This window comes from Macaca nemestrina, chromosome 9 (assembly GCF_043159975.1).
Source record: "Macaca nemestrina isolate mMacNem1 chromosome 9, mMacNem.hap1, whole genome shotgun sequence".
In the NCBI taxonomy this organism is placed as follows: domain Eukaryota; kingdom Metazoa; phylum Chordata; class Mammalia; order Primates; family Cercopithecidae; genus Macaca; species Macaca nemestrina.
Genome location: NC_092133.1, coordinates 93983023 through 94001492, shown reverse-complemented (window position 1 = coordinate 94001492; position 18470 = coordinate 93983023). Strand labels below are relative to the sequence as shown.

The following is an 18470-nucleotide window of genomic DNA, read 5'->3' as shown; positions in this document are numbered from 1 at the left end:
TTTAAGGGGAAGAGAGTTGCGGCTGACTCCTTAGGTGTGGAGGGAAAAGGGAAGTTCTGAATGTCCTTTTTACATTGCTGTACCTCATGCTGGAGTCCCTTTAGGGAGAGGTATTTAGGCTGACAGGGGACAGGCTCATGGGATGATAACTCCCAAGAATTAGAGTTGTAAGGAGAAGGAACAACATGAGCAGGAGAAGGATCTGGGGTGGCAGCAACACCCTGAGGGGAAGGATCAGAGGCACTGAGTGGGGGAAAATGGTATAGGGGATCCCACGTGCTGGCTTTAGGTGTTGGAGTCAGCTTGTCTGACTTTTCAATTTGAGATGCTGGATTGTGTTCTTCCCTAGTTGCCTTTAAGGGAATAAGGACAGGTCCCTGTCTCCAACAAAGAGCATAGTCTAGTTCTTCTTGAGAAACCAGATTTTTATCATTAACATATTGAATTAGAAGTTGACACATTACATGCTCATTCAACCCAAACTTTGACCAGAAGATTGAGGGTTTTGAGGGTGGGACCTTGGTTCCAAGTGAAACAGCAGTATTTCTACTGTTCATCTAATGCTTTTTCTTATGTTTAGTCCTCTCATTATCCTTCCAATATTTTAACATGAGACCCAGGGGCCTATCAGCGGGAATATCTTTTTTACTATCCTCTTCCTTTTTGCTCCCTGTCTTACTTGGGGCATTTCTCATGTTAGGTCCTGGTTAGGCTTAATCCTTCATGCTAGAGAATATCTTGCCTTTCCTTCCCTGGAGGCTTTGCTATGGCTCAATCCCGCGTGCTAGAGATTTCTTTCCTATCCTTTAGCCCCACCTGCTGGAGGCTCCTTGCACCCTTCTTTCGCTTCATCACTCTGACTACTTCCCTCCCAGGAATTTTAGGTCCCTCTTAGCATTAGCATCATGGTATAAACCCCACAGCAGGATCGACCTTAAGCCATATGAGGATACAGTTAATTCCTCTTCAAAGGTTTTTTATTCAAATAAAAAACCGCAGATAGGACCCACTCACTGCTTATAGCAGTAATGCCTAGTATCATCCATGCAAACAGCACCACAAGCAGTAGTACTTGTGATCATTCACACACAATTTTAACCTCCAGAATATTGTGACCACCAAGGAAACACTTTGTCACCCCTGCGACGTTTCTTACCTCAGTCTGTGCACAGTTACCTGGTTGCCACGGTATGTGAAGATCCTGTCCCCCAAGTTGCTGGCCTGTTTCTTTCCACGTTGCTGAGAGCCCAGGTTTATTAATTGCACCAGGTGAGTCTCAATTCCTTACCTTTATGGCCACTGCAACGAGGCAGCGGGGTGCGCCTCCTCATGGGAGAGAACTGGATCCTTCCCCAGAGGAGAATGGGAATGCTGGGTGGGCCCCCAAATTCGTGAAAAATAAATTGTTGGTGCCGCAAAGAAGAGTCAGCACTCTGACAACAAGTTTTGTCAGCAAGGCAAATTTACTTCTATAGAAGAGTGGTCTTTCAGATGGAGCAATGGGCAAGATCACACTGGACAAGGGAGGGGAAAGGGTTCTTATTCCTAATGCAGCTAGTCCCTACTGTTGTGTCTTTCCCGTACTGGATAGGGTTGGACTGCACACTCTAAGCTAATTCAGATTGGCTGTTTCAAAGAGGGCAGGGGTATGAGCTGGGGTGGCCAGGTGAGTAGTTTCAGAGGGAAAGACAGTTATAGAGCAGGTATCTAAGGATGACTAAGGACAGTGCAGGTGACTAAGAATGACTAAAGACAGAGCAGGTGTTAGAGGCTAGAAGGGGGTTGTTTAATGAAACTAGGGGCAAGGAGGCATAAAGAACAAGGAAGTTAAACTTTAAAATGGAGAATAAAGAACAGAGAAGCTGAACATACTGACATATTTGTTCTTTGAAGGGGAACTCAGAACTCGTACTTAATCTTCCTTCTCTTGAATTTTAAAGGATGTTTACAGGCTAAAATCTTTGAAGAGGAATTTACTGTATCCTATTCATCAGGTGTTCTTTCCACCGAGCATTTAGCCTTGTCAGGTATTCTTTCCGCCAAGGATGCAGCCTCCTCAGGTGTTCCTTCAGAAGTTCCTTCTGCTAAAAACAGTCTGGATAAATTTTCCTTCTGCTAAATATCATCCTTCTGACTCTTTACCTGGCAAACTTGTACTCATTCAGTTTGCCTTCCTTAAATACTACCAAACTTTTGTTAATTCTTTTTTTTTTTTTTTTTTTTTTTTTTTGAGACGGCGTCTCATTCTGTCATCCAAGCTGGAGTGCAGTGGCACTATCTCAGCAGATCACTGCAACATCCACCTCCTGGGTTCACGAGATTCTCCTACCTCAGCCTTCCATGTAGCTGGGATTACATATGCACGCTACCCAGGCCCAGATAATTTTTTGAATTTAGTAGAGATGGGATTTCACCATGTTAGTCAGGGTGGTCCCAAACTCCTGAGCTCAAGCAATCCGTCCGACTTGGCCTCCCAAAGTTCTAGGATTACAGGAGTGAGCCACCGCTCCTGGACACTACCAGACTTTTTAAAGCTTTAATTCTTCACGTTGGATATAAAATGTCTGACACATACTGAATATGGTAACAACATAATAAGTGACAATTATAAGCTCCCAAAGGGGTTCTGGCACAGAGTAAGCACTAAATAAAGTAGTAAATAATAAAAAAGATGATAATAACAAGAAAAATGCTTAATATCTTAATAAAGTAGTAAATAATAAAAAATGACAATGATAATAACAAGAAAGATGCTTAGTACCTTAAAGATACCTGACAGTTATTTGTTAAGTGGACAAGTAGATAAATGAATAAAGAACATATTTAGGAAATTCTGTTGGAAAAATGCAGAAATTCAATAGAGACGGCTCTACTGTTTTATGAGCACCTTAAAGACCCAGACTATGTGTATTCCATCTTGGTCTCCTGCAGCTTGCAAAATCTAACTTATAGAAGTCCTTTGATAAATATATAATAATTTAATTTATTATATATTTATAATATATATAATGTGCTCATATAGTTCATATTGTACAATGTATTGTGTTACATTTAGGTATCACAGTAGCACTTTTGTTATTGTGTAAATTTTTTCCACTTTTATTATAATTTGTTGAGCCTAGAGTTGAGCTATTTGAATATTTATAATGATAATAATTTGGCTAGTAGGAACAGAGTATCTTGTTGTAACAAAATTACTATTAACACACTAATTATCCAGCAGATAGAACAACACATCTTGTTCTAATGAAGTAAATATATCTTATTTGGTTTCAACTTAGAGGGAATGAAGTTGATAATTGTGAGACCTTGTTGGTACAAGACTATGTAACATAACCTGCGCTTCTCAACAAAGAATTGCTTTTCTGACTTCTGCACTCAGTAGGTATCTTTGAAAAACAATCTCCTATTGGTACTGACGCACCCTGGCTAAGTTATGTTAATTCTTATTGACATTCATTTATGGTGCAAGAAAAGTATTATTGAGTTCCAAATTCTAAAGATAGTTACTTTTTTAGTGACACAAGTCACTATGTCACACAGTTGATCCTTGAATAAGGGTTTTCAGTCTAGGAGCCCACTAATAGACAGATTTTTATTTTCCTTTGCCACTGCAAGGTAGCAAGACAAATCTCTCCTCTGCCTCCTCCATATCAGCCTACTCAACGTGAAGGCAATGAGAATGAAGTCCTTTACATATAATAATTCACTTCCATCTAATAAATAGTGAACATATTTATTCCTCTTTATAACAGTTTCTTTTCTCCAGCTCACTTTATTCTAAGAATACAGTATATAGTACATATAAAATAGAAGCTATGTGTTAATTGACTGCTTATGCTTTCACCTTTTCTCAGGCTCCAGGTCAACAGTAGAATATTAGTAGAGTTTTGGAGGAGTCAAAAGAAACAGATTTTCATATAAAGCAGATTTTCAGCTGCATGGGGGGATCAGCACCCTAACTCTCATGTTACTCAAGACTCAACTGTAATTAATTCTAATTTTCTAAATGCAAATCATTTATTGTAAAAATTAAATAAAGCCCAGAAGTTCAAGACCAGCCTGGGCAACATAAGGAGACCATGTCTCTCCAATAAAGAAACAAACAAACAAATAAATACACTGTGTTTCCTTATAGGTTATAATATTCAAATGTTGCAGTTTTCTATTATTAATTCCTACTTTTCATCATTAGATGTTCTATTATTTGTGGCTTGTAATTCAAGGCATCTAAGCTATTTTATAATTTGTAACAATATTTATAAATATATTAATTCATTAAATTGGATAAACTGATAATTCCCTATTGCTGAGCTCATCAATCACACCACGGATTATACATTTTATAACAAACCTAAGTTGTTATGACAGTTGAGGAAACATACAATATGCAAACTTAAAAATTGTTTTACTTATTTATACAAAAGTATTATATAGGATATTAGGGACTGCAATTAAATATTTTTCAGATAATATTTTTGAGATTATAAACTACCTACAACTAAATTCTTAACTAATTCTGAATTATAAACTAAAAAATTAAATCAAAGCTATGTCTATATATGCAAACACTTACATATAGGTATATATATATGTAAACACATGTTATTTACAGATTGCTTTTTTAATAGCTATTTTGTGATCAACACCCCTATAATCTTATGGTAACACCACCAAGAGTAGTTTACTATCAGAGGTCTTACCTGGATTGCTATTTTGAGAATTTTTAGATATCTTTTGTTTATATTCCAAAAGTTGTTGATGAATGCTATGTATAAAAATGAAATAAATGAAGTTACTATTTTAACATTGCTATAAAAAAATTTACCAAATTCATTAAGTTCTTAGAGTATTTCAGACAATATTAGCGCTAACATCAGAACATTACTTTTTCCATAGACTTTAAGTTTGTAAGCTCTATGAACTTATTAAGCTTCTAATTAAAGAAGAAAGATAAAACACTCATGAATTGAGGGCAGTATAACTCAGTAAATTAACTAGAGTTAGCTTGACATATGGAAAATGTCCTTAACTCAGAATAAGTCCTAGCATGGCTACCAACAGATATTTTTTCTTGAACAAGTTGCTTCTCTTAGACTCAATGTCTTCTAAAAATGAGGATTTTAGGGCCTTATTTCACTAGGTTATTATAAAGATTTAACAAGATAACATTTTTTAAATGCTCAAAGAAATAGTAGAGCAAAAAAATAATTTGTTCTTGAACCTTATTGCTGAAACTATTTTAAAAATCCCAATAAAACCCAATATATTGGCCTGCTGCAGTGGCTCATGCTTGTGATGCAAACACTTTGGGATGTTGAGACAGGAGGATTGCTTGAGTCCAGAAGTTCAAGAACAGCTGGGCAACATAGGGAGACCCTGTCTCTACAAAACATAAATAAATTACAAAAAAAAAAAAAAACCACACACACAAACGTGTTTTTTCATAGATTATAATATTCAAATGTTGCAGTTTTCTAATTCCTACTTTTGGATATTAGATGTTCTATTATTTGTGGCTTGTAATTCAGAGCATCTAAGCTATTTTATATTCTGTAATGAAACTTATTTATAAATATGTTAAATCATTAAATCAGATAACCTAATTATCCTCTATTACTGAGCTCATTAGTCACACCAAGGGCAGAAAACTAATAGATGTCAGCATCTGGCTTGGACTACGACTGCTCTTTATCCACCTCCTTAAACTCTGAATCAACAAATCTTTATTAGAATGATGCTTAGTCACTATGTTCATTTCCAGCTGCTGTGGAAGAAAAAATCCCACCTTTACTTTTTGTAAGTTCCACAAAGAAGATGCAAGTTGGTATTTTCTCATTTCTGAGATCCCTACTAACAAAATATTGCACATAAGACCCTATGTGTTACCACCATCTCATTTCATAGATCACCTTACATAAATAATTTTTTGTATGAAAATCACAATTGCAACATTGGTGTCACCCATTTTGCTTTGACTCACACCATTTCCTTGGAGCTAGTTAAAAAGTAGTAAAATGTCTTTTTGGGGACTGCAAGAAATACACAACACTTCACAGATTTGTATGTCATCCTTGTGCAGGGACCATGCTGACCTTCTCAACATTGTTTCAATTTTACCATTTGTACCACTGAAGCCAGCACAAATCCTTACTTTTGTATGTGAAGACTGATCAGTCACAGATGAGGCTTAGCTCTGTTAAATCTAACCAACTTACTTGAGATTTAGTGAAGTCTATTGAATGGCTTCATGGTGATGCAGAATTTGAAAATATTTTAAAAACTTGAGGTAGAGATGCAAGTAGCATGGAAGATTTTTACTTTTAGGAAAAAAGAATAACTCGAGGGGACAACCACAAGTTGGAACACACTACAACATGGGAAAGATGACATGGGATCTTACAGAATAAGATGAGACCTTCCACTACCTACAAAATGGTGCTACACAGGATATAAAGGGCCAGGGACATAGATCTGGTAACAAAGACAAAATGGATCTCCAATTTCTTCCTGTAACATTATTTCAACCAGACTTATGGTTTCAAACTACTACTAATATTGGCTAGAGAATATAGAAAAAGCCACTCGAAGGATAACTTACAATGAAGGTCTAGGCATGTCCAGGCTAAGATGTGGGTGTCACATCAGGTTTTGAGCGTGAGGGGAAGGGTCAATTTGCTCACTATGTGTGTTGCTAAAGCTAAAAGTTCTAGCTACCAGAGCGGGGTGCTGGTACTTTGGAAACAATGGCTGAGAATATGTATGTGAATTTTTACAAAAGTGTAATAACTTTGAAGTCTACACCATGAAGACTGAGGGATCTGTATTACTAAGGGCATCCTGGTCACAAAGGTCAATCATTACCAGATTGCAGGAGCAGTTTCAATGGCACCGATGCAGCAATAGAATCAATGGAAACAACAAAATGAAGAGAATGGCCATTTCCCCCCACATCCTTCTGACTTGTACAAAACGAATGTCTTCCTTGGACTTAGGTTCAGATTCTTTTAAAAAATTCAAGAATTAAAGACAGCCCCAGGGGACACTATCAGGTTGTCTGCTTAAAGTGAATATTTCAAGACCCAAATAACTAATTAGAAAAATCAAAATTGTGACATTATGTTTATCCCTTGCATAGGGATTATACTTCAAATCAAGTAGCCAACATCAGCATCCTTAAAGCCCTAAAATAAAGAATCCTGGAGTCATTACTCCTTCTAATTAGTCTAGCTTGTTTTGCCTAGTTTCTGGCTGATGAAGTGAACTAACTCACTGTCATTCAAAAACTACCTGAAACAAACTATAAAATCTCACCTAGCCTTTAAATGTAAACACTTACAGATTAAATCCACAAGCAACAGCATAACGTTCTGCAGTCATTCCACATGTATCTTCAGCACAGATGTCAACATTTTGCTGAAGAACCATGCCGACTATCTCTGATGATCCATGACATACGGCAAGCATTAGGGCTGTGCTAAAATAACAAAGAGATAACTTCATTATTAGGAACAGAACCAGTTTAATATGTGCCTGTCAGTGTAGAATTAACCATCTACATGCATTAACAAACGTTAAATATCTTGAGTGCTCAAGTGTTTATCCCTGTAAATCACCACCAAGGTTAAAAGGAAGGGGCAAAAAGACTCGTGTCCCACTGGGATATGGCATAGTAGAATTGGCTAAAATGAAATCCACTGAGGGGCAGGAAAATATGCTCTGTTCACTAATCTAAAAGAGGCAAAGTTTTAAGTGAAGAATTATCTATTTCTTCCTTAGTCTGATAAAATATTTTGTACTTCAAAATTACCTAGAAGTCAGACAAGTGAGAGCAATCTGAAGGCTTAAAACAATATTAGGAATAATATTGTCCTAAGTAGCTGGGACTACAGGTATGTGCCACCATGCCTGGCTAATTTTTATATTTTTTGTAGAGATGGGATTTTACCATGTTGGCTAGGCTGGTCTTGAACACCTGGCCTCAAGTGATTCACCCACCTTGGCCTCCCAAAGTGCTGGGATAACAGGCGACAGCTACCATGCCCAGCAAATATTGCATTTTTTAAAAAGTGTATGAAAAACAGAAGTTAGAAAAATACTATAAAGGTGCTAATAATTCAATATTGAATTATAAAGTTAACTAAAAATTCATACTTCTTAACACTAATACAGAACCACTTTAGCTAGTAGAAGATAATGCAACCAAAAACATCAGATTACAAATAAGAATCAGTCAATATAATAAAAGAAGATAAATCCTACTATATACTGTTCTTTATATTGATCAGTCCAAATAATTGCTTTTCTTCCTAACTGATAATTTGTGTTAGTATTTTTCTCTATAATCTAGTAATTTTAAGTAAATGTTATTAATTTAATATTTCTGACTCGAGTGTTATTACTCTAGCACACTACTCAAGTGTTTTTTAATTTAAAAAACTACTATACCATTTAAACTTATCAACTGCATTTGCATTTGCATTTTTTGTCAGTAAAAATTCCACAATTTGCTCACTTCTTTTCCTTATGGCCAGTAAAAGTGGTGTGTGGCCAGCCTGTAAAACAGCAAAAACAATTTACAATTCATGAAATTACATATTTCTCAGCTGAACTGAATACTTTATGTAATACCCTATGAACTTAAACAATAGAAAGTAAATCAATAGCAATCCCTTCTTTGTCACTTTTCTGTGCTTGCCCATGCACTGCACCTTCACTTGTAAACATTCAGCCTCTGCATCACCACATTAACTCTGGTTATCTCCAAAAATCATTATTTTGTAATGATTTTATTGTTTCCTATGTAAATCAAGAGCTTCTTGAGGGCAGGGGCTGTATCTTTTTTTTTTTTTTTTTCTTTTTTTTTTTTCTTTTTTTTGAGACGGAGTCTCGCTCTGTCGCCCAGACTGGAGTGCAGTGGCGCGATCTCGGCTCACTGCAAGCTCCGCCTCCCGGGTTCACGGCATTCTCCTGCCTCAGCCTCCGGAGTAGCTGGGACTACAGGCGCCCGCCACCACGCCCGGCTAATTTCTTTTTGTATTTTTAGTAGAGACGGGGTTTCACCGTGTTAGCCAGGATGGTCTGGATCTCCTGACCTCGTGATCCGCCCGCCTCGGCCTCCCAAAGTGCTGGGATTACAGGCTTGAGCCACCGCGCCCGGCCTGTATCTTTTATCTCTATATCTTTAAACCCTAAGACATGGTAGTAAATACTTTGTTTTTCACAAAATTAGTAATCTAAATTATTATCTCTAGAGCAGTGTTTCTTCAACCTTATTCCAAAGAATACTTACCTTACCAGAAGCACTGTACCCCAACAGATTCCACCATTATCTATGTTCAAGAAATGTTATAAAACTGTGAATTAAATGTTCATTATTCAAGAAATGAATTGAACTTTGCCTAATCCTTATTTGACAATGTATTTTTGTGGCAAACATTAATATTTGACAAATTAGAATTTCAGGGATGCAGTTCTGAAAGCTTCCCCCAAAAAACGGAGGTTTCCTCTGGGTGATACAAACTCACTTGATTCTCTTCTATCAATGATCCCAAGATCCCAGATGTCAATGTCAGGCACTCCTGCTCTAAATGGGTCACTAAGGAAGTGGCTCTAAATTGAAAGAGATTAGCTTCAAATGAACTTTGATTGCTTATTATTAAATGGTCCATTTTTTTTTATTATACTTTAAGTTCTAGGGTACCTGTGCACAACGTGCAGGTTTATTACATATGTATACTTGTGCCATGTTGGTGTGCTGCACCTATTAACTCGTCAGCACCCATCAACTCGTCATTTACATCAGGTATAACTGCCAATGCCATCCCTCCCCCCTCCCCCCTCCCCATAATAGGCCCTGGCGTGTGATGTTCCCCTTCCAGAGTCCAAGTGATCTCATTGTTCAATTCCCACCTATGAGTGAGAACATGCGGTGTTTGGTTTTTTGTTCTTGCAATAGTTGGCTGAGAATGATGGTTTCCAGCTGCATCCATGTCCCTACAAAGGACATGAACTCATCCTTTTTTGTTGCTGCATAGTATTCCATGGTATATATGTGCCACATTTTCTTAATCCAGTCTGTCATTGATGGACATTTGGGTTGATTCCAAGACTTTGCTATTGTGAATAGTGCCGCAATAAACACACGTGTGCATGTATCTTTACAGCAGCATGATTTATAATCCTTTGGGTATATCCCCAGTAATGGGATGCCTGGGTCATATGGTATTTCTAGTTCTAGATCCTTGAGGTATCGCCATACTGTTTTCCACAATGATTGAACCAGTTTACAAGCCCACCAACAGTGTAAAAGTGTTCCTATTTCTCCACATCCTCTCCAGCACCTGTTGTTTCCTGACTTTTTAATGATTGCCATTCTAACTGGTGTGAGATGGTATCTCATTGTGGTTTTGATTTGCATTTCTCTCATGGCCAGTGATGACAAGCATTTTTTCATGTGCCTGTTGGCTGTATGCATGTCTTCTTTTGAGAAATATCTATTCATATCCTTTGCCCACTTACCATTCAGGACATAGGCATGGACAAGGACTTCATGTCTAAAACACCAAAAGCAACGGCAACAAAAGCCATAATTGACAAATGGGATTTAATTAAACTAAAGAGCTTCTGCACAGCAAAAGAAACTACCATCAGAGTGAACAGGCAGCCTACAGAATGGGAGAAAATCTTTGCAATCTACTCATCTGACAAAGGGCTAATATTCAGAACCTACAAAGAACTCAAACAAATGTATGGTCCATGGGTTTTATCCTATTACCAGACAATAGGATTTTATCTCAGCTATTAGAAATTCAGTATAAAAGGCCAGGCGAGGTGGTTCACACCTGTAATCTCAGCACTTTGAGAGGCCAAGGTGGGCAGATCACAAGGTCAAGAGATGGAACCATCCTGGTCAACATGGTGAAACCTCATCTCTACTAAAAATACAAAAAATTTAGCTGGGTGTGGTGGCACATGCCTGCTGTCACCGCTACTCGGGAGGCTGAAGCAGGAGAATCGCTTGAACCAGGGAGGCAGAGGTTGCAGTGAGCCGAGATCACACAACTACACTTCAGCCTGGTGACAGAGCGAGGCTCTGCCTCAAAAAAAAAAAAAAAAGAAAGAAAGAAAAAAAAGAAATTCAGTATAAAAGTTTATTCTCAATTATAATGATACTCCTAGGATCTTAATGCATATCTACTTCTTAAAATGCAATAATCCATTTTTATTCTGGTTTCTATTGTAATTGCTACTTAGTTTTTGGCAAAATATCAGAAATATGAATAAAATGACTTATTAATGAAAGTTCTAACTCATGTATATGGATTAGCAAAATAGAAGCCACTAAATCACTTGAATTTTAAGGGACAATTCTGTGGAGAAAGATATATTTTCTGCAATATGCATAACCTATTCAAATATAACCATGATTAATCTGAAAAGGCTTAAAGGCATTCTAATGAAAGATGATTATTTATGGTTTATATGAAGAAAAATCATTGTTTAAAAAATCTTCTAAATTCTAGAAGACAACCCCGTTATTAATGAATTAATGTAAAATATAAACTATATATTATAAACACCTATAAACTGTCATCAATAACTTGAAATCTTTACCAAAATATACTATAAGAGAGGAATTGATAACTGAAATATTTACATAGGCAAAAGAGGTAAGTTGAGTAAGTGATGTAACGAGGTGGGCACAGTAACAAACTGGAAACATATGATTCGTATAAAGCTAGAACATCTTCATAGCATACCAAACAGTCATATGGGCTCAAGAGACACCAGATTCAATCCTTTAAGAGGAAATCCAGATTTCTGCATGTCTCCTAAATTTTACATGTTGACTGAATTTATGCAGACAAATTTTACTTTCCTGTAGTTTTACACTAACTGGAAAGAAAAAAAGAAAACTTGAGTAGGAAAGAATATTTGAAAAAGTTTTACCTTTAACAAATTCAAATATTTATCATAAATGCACAGAAAAGCCATACTCTTTAATAGTTCTTATAAAATATTAATATTTAAAGTAAAACCCTAGACAAGTTCTGTCAAACTATTTTCATAGAAAAATGGGAATATTTGAGCTTCCAAATATAAAATAATTTACATACGTTAATGTTAAAACAAATGGATTTCAAATATTTTGAAAATGACATTGGTTAATGTCTACCTTGTTCTTCACTTCGATGTCTGCACCACAGGACAGCAATTTTACCACCACTGACAAATTCTCACTGTAAACAGCATAATGGACAGCCGTGTTGCCATACACATCTACAATATTTGGATCAGCACCAGAATCTATGAGAATATTTGCACAAGCCTCCCTCTGGCATTGCAGAGCCTGTTAGTATTAAAGCAAGAAGTAAATTATAAATTATAAGAAATATAAATAAATATTCCACAGTTTTCACAAACTAGTTATATTTCAATGAGATAAATTCATTTGTATTCTATGTATTTAAATCAAATCGATCTCCTGCTGAAAGAACTGGCTACTATTTACCTTCATCAGAGGTGTCCTGTTTTCGCCATCAAGGACATCAAGCTGGCACTTTCTATCTACCAGAAGTGTTACTACTTCCGCATGGCCATTGGCACAGGCCCAGTGTAGAGCAGTCCTATGAGAGTGAGAGGACTTTTTAGGAAAGTTTAGTCCACTGTCTCAAAACATATAATGATTTATGTAATTGTCAACATTAAATACCATGCTCTTTCTCTGCCTTCAAAACAAATATTTAATATTCTCCTGAAGAAAGTACAACACTCATTCGCTCTTATTACTCACTACATTAATGAAAGAGTGGCCTACTTGAATAGAAAAAGCTTGGCCTTTGGATTCAGTTCAACTTGGGCTTGAATATTACTTTAAAGTCTTTCACCTTCTAGCTATCGCTTATCCTTTCTGTGCCTCAATTTTCTTGTCAAAGTGAAGATGAATACAGCGGTTATCTCGCCGGACATCACTGTGATGCCTCATGAGAATCTATGCAAAGTATTTTGAAGAATTCCTAGCACATGTAACAGCTCAGTAATTGTTAGATATTGTAATTATTTCTACTACTTAACAAGGACAACATTTTAAGTAAAATGGTACAATTATGCCTACTTTGTGGTATGCTTTAAAGGTTAGAGATAACATTGTATTTTAATGATTCTAAGATACTCTATGTCTCATATTTTAACATCTCTGACATTGAAATGCCACTTATAATTCATTATTTATTACAAGTATATTTTGCAGAAATTTAACAATCTTTCATTGGTACATAAATAAGGAGGCATCACACAATTCATGGTGCCTTCCATGAAGTGGAATATGATGTACACAACAGGATGATGGCAGTCCTAGTCACAGGATCAACCCTTAAAGAAATTTTAGCTTTTAAGAGTATACACAAAAGGAGAGTTGAAATAAAAACAACAAACTGTTAAAACAAAGTACTTCTTTAATATTTTTAAAACTTCAAGCCAAAGAAAATGGGATTCAAGTAGGTATGGCTCATTTTATTCCGTATTTAGATTTACAGAATGTATGTAAATTCATATTTAGATTTATAGAATGCATGTAAATTAGGTATTTTCAATGATTAATATTACTATTTAAAGCTGTTATAAATTTCAAAAATAGTGGTTGATAGTTATCTTTTACTAGTTTCTCACTTCAGAAGTGTTTTTGTTTGAAAGATGAGAGGAAAAGCTTCAACTGAGATTCAGTCCTAGTAACCCAACTTTAAATCTCTCACTTTGCTCAGGCTGAGTAGGTAAATGTGAAACTTTTAAGGATTAAAGGGTCTTGAAAGTTAATGTACCTTCTACATAGTAGGCATTCAGCTTACATGTGATAGATTGATTAAAAGGATAAATACAGTTGAGAAGTTCAATACCTTAAAAAAACTGCTATAAACAAAGCACTTATATTTACTATTTTATTTTCTTAATAATAAAACTATACTAATTAATCTATAATTATTGACATATATGTAATAAATCTATATATAATAAAATATGTGCCTAATAAAATATGTAAATCAACAAGCACAGGTAAGATTGTCTTTTGAAGATGTTAAAAGTTCATAGAATATACTAATCCACAAAAAATAATTAAAATATGGAAAATGAGAAATTATTTTTATTGGTGCAAAATTCATATTCCTGCTCTTCCCAAAAATTATTTCATTAATAATAAACTTTTTCTAATAGCATTGTACATGCTCAATGTGGAAATCAAAGATAATAAAAAGGAAAAACATTTTCTATTAAAACAAATGCCCTCAAATAACAAATTTTATCATATTTCATACATAATTTCAAATAACACAAGACTTTAGTCTGTGTGTATGTATAATCAAACTGAACTTTACCCTCACTTGATGCACCAAAATACATTTTCAAATGTCACCTACTTCTGTATATATTTCTACCTTCAGTGGTCACATATTATCCCATACTGTAAATTCAATGAAATGTATTTATAAAAGTCATTATATGTATTATTCTTAATAATATGGTATTTACCACCAAATTGCCTATTTGAAAAGTCATCTGCAATTTAAACTTTAAACAGCAGTATAAATATTACTGCTCTTTATCCTCACAAACTTTGTAGATAGAAAACAGTATTTGATTCCTCTTTTAACTTAAATGCCTTCTCTAACCAGAAACACTAAATATTGTTTTCTGTGTGCATAGGTCACTTACAGATCTTAAGAAAGTACTTTGCCCAATTTTAAATTAGAGGCAAAGTACTTTTTTTAGATCTGCAATTTAGAGCTCTAATTAAAATTGCCCAATTTTAAATTAGAGAGTTTTATGTTGATTTAAGTGAAAAATTATCTACAAAATGACAGTTTTAAAATCTAATATGTAGACACACACGCACATACATATGTAGTAAGTATGCTGCCTTTTTTATTTTTTCTCATTACAGGTTAATTTAATTTTGTTTTGCTTAATTATTCTTCAGACTTCTTGCTTCTGAGCTTCTTAGAAAGGTGTTGTCAACATAAAAATGTACCTGAGTAAATAGGCATTTATGTTTTCTTCTGGTGCTTTTATCATTTTTATATTAAAATTTTTTAATCTATATTTCATCGGAAAGTTAATTTGTGGCATAAAAATCTAGTTTTCTCCAAAAAAGCAGGCATTTCCGTTATGAAACTAATTCTCTTCCTACTAGTATAAAGTGTGAGCATTATCAAGTTCTAAATTTTTAGATATTTAGGTGTTTCTGGATTTTCTATTCTGCTGTATTCATTTACCTGTCTTTTCAGCTGTTATCAAACAATTTGTGATTTATTTATTTATTTATTTATTTATTTATTTATTTATTTTTGAGACAGTCTCACTCTATTGCCCAGGCTGGAGTGCAGTGGTAGGATCTCGGCTCACTGCAACCTCCACCTCCCAGTTTCAAGCAATTCTCTCGCCTCCGCCTCAGCCTCCCGAGTAGCTGGGATTACAGGCACCTGACATTGTGCCTTGCTAATTTTTATATTTTTGTAGAGTTGGGGATTCACCATATTGGCCAGGCTAGTCTTGAACTCCTGACCTCACTCGCCTCGGCCGCCCAAAGTGTTGGGATTCTGGGACTACAGGCGTTAGCCACTGCGCCCGGCTCTATTTTTTTTTTTAATTTTATTTATTTATTTATTTTATTTTATTTTTTGAGACGGAGTCTCGCTCTGTCCCCCAGGCTGGAGTGCAGTGGTGCCATCTCAGCTCACTGCAAGCTCCGCCTCCCGGGTTCATGCCATTCTCCCGCCTCAGCCTCCCGAGTAGCTGGGACTACAGGCGCCCACCATCACACCCGGCTACCTTTTTGTATTTTCGGTAGGATGGTCTCAATCTCCTGACCTCGTGATCCGCCCACCTCGGTCTCTGGATCTCCTGACCTCATGATCCGCCCACCTCGGTCTCCCAAAGTGCTGGGATTATAGGCGTGAGCCACTGCGCCCTGCCATGGCCCATTTTGTGCAAATTAATAGCACATTTTGATATCTAGAAGGGCAAGACTTTTCTACTCCGTTACAAAATTTTAAAAATGTCATCACAATAGTAAAAGACAGCATGTGTGATTTTAAAAATGTTAAAACGTTGATAACTTTATTTCGTTTATGTAAAACTGATAAAGAGCTTGCATCTTGAGAAAAATGAGTCGTCTTAAATTCGAAAACATAAACCATCTTCCCCCCTCAAAGTTTCCTTCTAAGGCCCCTCAGCAAAGAATATATTTATATAGACATTTATTGATATCAAAATGGACACTGGACTTTATCCACAAAATTTTTAGCCAAAAAGTTAATGTATTATGGGAATTGTTTCATTATGCACCATTTCATAATGTATCTAACATTATCTTTTAAAACCTGTATATTAAAATTAAAACCCTGTATGCACTTAATTTTGTGAGTTAAATCTCTTTAAAATCCTCTAAACAGTGCTCTGTGAGAGGAAGTGGAGTGAAGGAGAAAGCAGAGAGTGTTTGGGGTTGATTTTAAGGTGCCCTGGGCCCTCCGCCCTGCAGGGCGCCCCAATCCCAGACCTGGGGGTCCTGCCTGGAAAGAAGGCCTAGACCCTGGGGCCCAGGACGGCCGCCCCGCCGCCCGCCACTCCTCCACCTGCTCCCCTTGTCTCCAGGCCCCCCAGCCCCCACTCTGAAGGGGCGATCCTCCCACAGCCGCCACCTTCTCCTGCAGCCCGGGCTCAGGTAGGGCCTGGTACCTCTTCTTCGCATCTCTTATGTTCAAGTCCATTGTCGTCTTCTTCATCATCCTCTCCAGTTTCCAGGCTTGGCCCTGGGAGGCAGCTTTGTGGATCTTCCTGAGATCCCCATGGTGAATCACGTAAGAGTCGTTGTTGGTGTAGACCAGCTGACTGAAGGGGCTCGGGCGCTCCGGGCCCGTCTCGCCCTTGACAGCGGCAGCAGAGAGTCTCTTCATGACTGCGGCCACCTGTTAGAGAGAGCCCGCGCCTCCTGCTGCTGGCCCTTCCCCAGTCCTCGCCGCTCGCCCTCGCCCTTCTTCTGTCCCCGCACCCGCCCCGACACCAGGAGAAATGGCAGTTGGGCCAAGCTTTTGGACACTCCAGCCTCTCCCGGGAGAAACTGGCTGAGCAAAACCGTTAGGTAGCTGAGCAGAACCGTTAGGCAGCTGAGCAGAACCGTTAGGCAGCTGAGCAGCGCCTTTAGGCAGCAGCGCATGCGCAGCTCAGCAGGCCTAGGAGACAAGAGAGGCGGGAAACCGCCCTGGCGGCGCTTCGCCGGGCACCGCGTGCAGGTGGCACCTGCCATGAGGCGCTGCCTTACTGGCGGGGCTCCCTGGAGTGGAACGTGGGGAGCGCCCTGCCACACGGCCGGCTTGACAGAGTCGCCCCAGCCCCTCCTCAACCCGAAATCCAGGAGCTGGGCCCTGGCGTTGGGCATCGTGCAGCCTCCAGGGTGGCACTGAGCGTCGGTTCCCGCCCTCCTGCTGCCAGGGACCCACCTCCGACTTAGGCGCCCTGGAGGCTTCCGGCCCAAGTATCCGCGCTGCTGGTGGCGCTGGCAGGGTCAGGGTTGAAGCCTCTGCTACCACGTGCCATGTTCAGGTGGCAGCTGCAGCTGACTCCACGGTGGAGGCTACAGGGCTGGGCCCAGACTGCTGAGCATCGCCAAGTACACCGCCCTTCCACCCTGGGCTCTGCTCTTCCTTGGCTGGCGCTGGCAGTGCAGGCTCGCGACCTCTGGGCCCTATACAGCTGCGGCAATGAGGCTTTGCAGCAGGTTCCCACCCTCCTGCCGCTGAGGTCCCACTGCCTGACTTAGGCGCAGTGGCGGTGTCCGACCCTGGGGTTCGCCTGTTGGTGGCACGGACAGGTTCTGGGGTTGCCACCGCTGCTGCCACCTTCAAATGCCAGCTGCATCTGAGTCCACTGTAGAGGCTGCAGGGCTTGGCCCGACTGTCTGAGGGTCGCCGTGTGGCACACGACCTCCCACTCTAGGCCCTGCTCTTCCTTGGCTCGCGCCCAGAGCGCTGGTTTGCAGGCTCTGGGCACTGTGCAGTCGCCAGGATGGGGCTGAGCGGCAGGTTACTGCCCTGGTGCAGATAAAGGGTGGACCGACTGACTTCAGCGCAGCAGTGGCATCTGTCTCTGGTCAGCGCTGCCTGGGCCCAGAGGGGAATAGGGGAGTTTGGGGTTGCTTGGCCTTATTTGCCTGTGCTCCAAGTGCAGGTAGCGGCTACAGTTCTGACAGGCACTGATGGTGGGTCCCGTTTAGAGGGCTTCAAGGTTGTTGAGAGCGCCCGCAGCCAGGCATCAGGGTCCCTTCCTCCTTGACCAGCATCTGGAGTATGGCGGTGGTGCTGGGTAATCTGCAGCCATCCTGGATGGGTCTGAGCTGCGGTTCTCTCCCTTGGACTGAGAGGGAAACTTAGCTGAGTAGAGCAGAGGGAGAAACAGATAAATTGAACTCATCTATAACG

At 38.8% G+C, this 18470-nt stretch overlaps 1 protein-coding gene and 1 non-coding gene across 5 annotated transcripts; both read right to left on the bottom strand.

Annotated features, from left to right (window-relative positions):
• Window positions 1-1945: 1945 nt before the first annotated feature.
• LOC105499826 (ankyrin repeat domain 30B like) lies at window positions 1946-17143 on the bottom strand. 4 transcript variants are annotated; one of them, XM_011772630.3, is made up of 7 exons: window positions 16732-17143; window positions 12515-12629; window positions 12179-12352; window positions 8449-8555; window positions 7340-7477; window positions 4704-4768; window positions 1946-2081 (listed from the first exon to the last, which is right to left on the bottom strand). In XM_011772630.3, the coding sequence occupies exons 1-7, from the start codon at window positions 16947-16949 to the stop codon at window positions 1984-1986; spliced, it is 915 nt and encodes a 304-aa protein (XP_011770932.2). In that variant the 5' UTR covers window positions 16950-17143; the 3' UTR covers window positions 1946-1983. The 4 variants fall into 4 exon arrangements, with proteins under 4 accessions (XP_011770932.2, XP_011770931.2, XP_011770935.2 ...); XM_011772629.3 differs by having other exon boundaries at window positions 1948-2084; window positions 16732-17142; XM_071070126.1 differs by having other exon boundaries at window positions 1984-2095; window positions 16732-17141.
• Window positions 6038-6144, bottom strand: LOC112423330 (U6 spliceosomal RNA). Its single transcript, XR_003013781.1, has one exon. It is a non-coding gene; the product is annotated as a U6 spliceosomal RNA (small nuclear RNA).
• Window positions 17144-18470: the final 1327 nt, after the last annotated feature.

Excerpts from the sequence above, each read along its gene's own strand:
- LOC105499826 (XM_011772629.3), bottom strand. The coding sequence starts at position 16,949 with ATGAAGAGACTCTCTGCTGCCGCTGTCAAGGGCGAGACGGGCCCGGAG. Across the intron at positions 12,630-16,731 it reads ATAAGAGATGCGAAGAAGAG|GACTGCTCTACACTGGGCCT; the intron begins GTACCAGGCCCT and ends TCACTCTCATAG. Across the intron at positions 7,478-8,448 it reads GCAGTTGATAAGTTTAAATG|CACAGCCCTAATGCTTGCCG; the intron begins GTATAGTAGTTT and ends TTGTTATTTTAG.